Source organism: Nothoprocta perdicaria, unplaced genomic scaffold (assembly GCF_003342845.1).
Source record: "Nothoprocta perdicaria isolate Ctin4 unplaced genomic scaffold, notPer1 scaffold_104, whole genome shotgun sequence".
NCBI lineage: Eukaryota > Metazoa > Chordata > Aves > Tinamiformes > Tinamidae > Nothoprocta > Nothoprocta perdicaria.
The window spans coordinates 2,083,812-2,087,120 of record NW_020454139.1 but is presented as its reverse complement, the minus strand read 5'-3'; the positions used below and the strand labels follow the sequence as shown (position 1 = coordinate 2,087,120).

The 3,309-nt window shown below is 53.0% G+C and overlaps 1 protein-coding gene across 1 annotated transcript in view; it reads right to left on the bottom strand.

Moving 5' to 3' along the window:
• Nucleotides 1–3,296, bottom strand: part of ACER2 (alkaline ceramidase 2) — a 17,852-nt gene extending 14,556 nt beyond the window's left edge. Inside the window, exon 1 of the mRNA XM_026043944.1 lies at nt 3,189–3,296. Coding sequence (XP_025899729.1) covers nt 3,189–3,296 — 108 coding nt within the window. The remainder of the gene's footprint in view (nt 1–3,188) is intronic.
• Nucleotides 3,297–3,309: the final 13 nt, after the last annotated feature.

The following is a 3,309-nucleotide window of genomic DNA, read 5'->3' as shown; positions in this document are numbered from 1 at the left end:
AGGAAAGGAAAGGAAAGGAAAGGAAAGGAAAGGAAAGGAAAGGAAAGGAAAGGAAAGGAAAGGAAAGGAAAGGAAAGGAAAGGAAAGGAAAGGAAGAGGTATAAACAAAGGACTGTAGAAGAAATAGAAAAAAAACACAGAGTTTTTACTTCTATGGCTAGAACGGCCCACACATCAAAATCAGACTAGAAATCACAGTAAACAAAAAATATAGACTAGGAAATCCTGTCTTGGCCTGGAAACAAGATGACAAAAGAGTTGCATTCCCTTACCACACCTGTAACAATGTGTTTTTATGTCAGGGATGAGGTAACAAAGGGAGAGCTCTGCCCCAGGGCACTGCTGCTCGGCACTGGACGCCTGCTCATGTTCGTGTCCTGTACATGTCCTGCCTGCAAAGGCAAGAAGACTTTTGCTTTTAAAATCTGGAGCTTGCTGGGGGCCTGTTCTTCGTGGAATGGCCACCAATGGTATTTCTCAACACTGTAAAAGTTGAAGTAATTTCAGCACTAAAAAACTTCTCTCCGTTCCAAGCCAAGGACTCGATCAGGCCAGAACTAACCCGTGACTTTTCCTCTCCATTACCAGTGTAGACACTACAAGGGCCGCACCCTTAGATAAGCTGCAATATTGACATTGTCCTTTCCAAGTAATTAAGGCATCCATCTACCCTTTGTGTTTCTGAAGGTATTTGCATGCTCAGTTTTTTAATTCACACAGTTAGCCAGTATGGTTTGCTAAGGTACAAATCAAACCCTGATACTGACAATGGTGGTGCAAAAATTACTAATTACAGTTTCATTCGGGATCAGTCAAAGGGAATGATTCTGTGTCACAGTTCTGGAAGATGGGTAGTCATCCCACCAGCAGCAATCCATCTCCTGGTTCATACAACTGTGGACCTTTAGATTTCCAACTACTCAGCTGCATGAAACAAACGCCACATTTTGTTTCGAATGAAACGAAAGCCACACAGGCTGTGGAGAGGCCACCAGAGGCCATTTGGGATCCCAGCGGCCTAACTTTGCTCCCATCCGGCCACAGTGCTGCCAAAAGTGACGTTTCCCACAGTCCCGGGAACGATCAAGCAGAGCCGTGCTGCTCTGTGGGGCTCTGACAAGAGCCGCAGTGCTCGGCCATGAGGGCAGCGCGTCCTGCACTATCACTGTGAGGAAACAGCAAAAATCAACCTCGTAGCAAGGAGAGGCTCTAGAGAGACTTCTGTGTCTCCATCAGCGAGCRTGCCGCTCGCAGGAACGGGAGGTCTGTGGAACAGAGAAGTGGCAAAGATAATATGGACACATTCTCACACTCCTAAGACTATTTCATAGCTGTGTAAAAATGTTATCTTGCTAATAAGGAGCAAAAGAGGAAGAATAAGAATTCTCTCAAGAACTCTCTTAAGTTGAAATTTGGCAAGAAATACATATTACACACATAATGCAACATACTAACCTGGAAGGTACTGACTTAGTTAGTAAGAGAAAAAATAAAGTCATGGTTCTCAGGTGTTTAAAACCCAAAYAAATAATCTGATTTCTTTTTTATTATTTTTTTTTTCAGAAATTCCTCTGCACAGGTTCCTTCAACATCTGGAGTCTTGGTATGTGTTGTATGTAAGTCTGCTGAAGGGTCCTGCCTGAAACTGCTACAGGTTTCAAATCAGCCCCAGAATTGCACTAAGAAGAAATAAAATTTGGATTCCACTTAGATCATTATTAGAAGGCCAAAACTTCCCAAGGGTCCCACGGACACCTGGCTTTTCCGAGACACCCCTCAAGCCACTGCGAATGAAACTGTCCTAACTTTCAGGTGCCAGGAGCGCAGAGCACAGCCCGTCACAGCGACCTGGGGCTAAACCCCTAAGCCCCTTCCACCACCGCAGCCTTTCCTTCCTCAACCTCGGTTGCTCCGCTTGCTCATCCTCACTCGGGGAAACTCGTGCTGATCCGTCCGGAACCCCTCGGGCTCCCAGGGACACGCAGTTGCCGCTCCAGGCTCTCTGCAAGGCGTCTGTGCCACGGGGAACGTGCTGGGCACCCCAGCGGGACACCCCTCTGCCTGTGTAGCTAGCTCCCAAACACACCAGCTCTCATTAAGGAAACCCTCATTATCCTGAGCTTTTCCTCCGGCTGTTTGTGGTTCCCACACCATAAGAACAGTTGGGTTCATAGGAGCAAGAGGAGTGGGCAGTTTTCCCCCCTTACCCCTGAGGTTCCCCCACAGCAGCGACCTCTTAATGTTGACAGCATTTTGGGGTGAACTGCAAGGAAAAAAATAAAAAGAACAAACGAGAGGGGAGCARTATGCGCAGTGTGCAGTGGCATTGCTTGTCATGGGTGTGCAGCACGCACAAGGAAGTCCCTGGTAAGACTCGTGGGGTGAGAGAAGCCAGACACCTTTCCTGTGGTCCAGGGCAGCACTGGAATCCGCTGTTTTCAAGCTAAGAAACACCAAGGGAAACACAGGCTGAAGAAATCAAAGGAGGAAGAGCTCAGAGAAGGATGGAATTTCAAGGGAGAAAAGGAGAAAAATAATCAAAGAGCAGGTTGCACAGTAGGGAAGCAACACAAAGCAGCAGGACAGCCCCGCTGTCCGAGCATGTGCGCCCTGCTCGAGGAAAGCGAAGCCGCGAGCAGCAGCCCAGCCCCGGCACTGGCACTGGCTGCTTCCCTCCTGCCGCAGGATGGTGAGGGCTGCCAGGGGCCTTTGCGGGTCCGCAAGGATTCTGTAGACACGGAGGCAGGAGCCAGCCCGGCGCCGCGTGTCCGGACGGCCTCATGCGCACGGCTCCGGCTGTGGTGCTGGGCACAGGCGCCCAACGGGCCCGGAGCTGATCCCGGCAACGCCACCGCAGGAGCGAGGACACCAGGCGGTGCGGGAGCTGGGATACTGGGCGGTGCAGGAGCAGGGATACCCAGCRGAGCGGGAGCWGGGATACCCAGCGGAGCGGGAGCTGGGATACCCCTCAAAGCGGAAGCCAGGATACCCCTCGGAGCAGGAGCTGGGATGCGGCTGGGTGCGAGGGCGCAGTGAGCGCCGCTGCTCTCCGCTCTGCCGCCCGGCCCCGGTGCTGCCCCCGGCCCCCCGCCGGCCCTGCCCGTGCCGGTGCCGGTGCCGGTGCCGGTGCCCGCGGCGGCTGTGGCCCCGCGGCGGGGCGGCGCGGCGCGGCGCGGCGCGGCACGCACCGTGTTGTAGAACTCGGCGATGGCGGGCACGATGGTGTAGTTGTCCTCGCACCAGTCGAGCTCGGAGCTGCCCGCGCGCAGCTGGTCCCACCACAGCAGCGCCAGCATGGCCCCCGCGCCG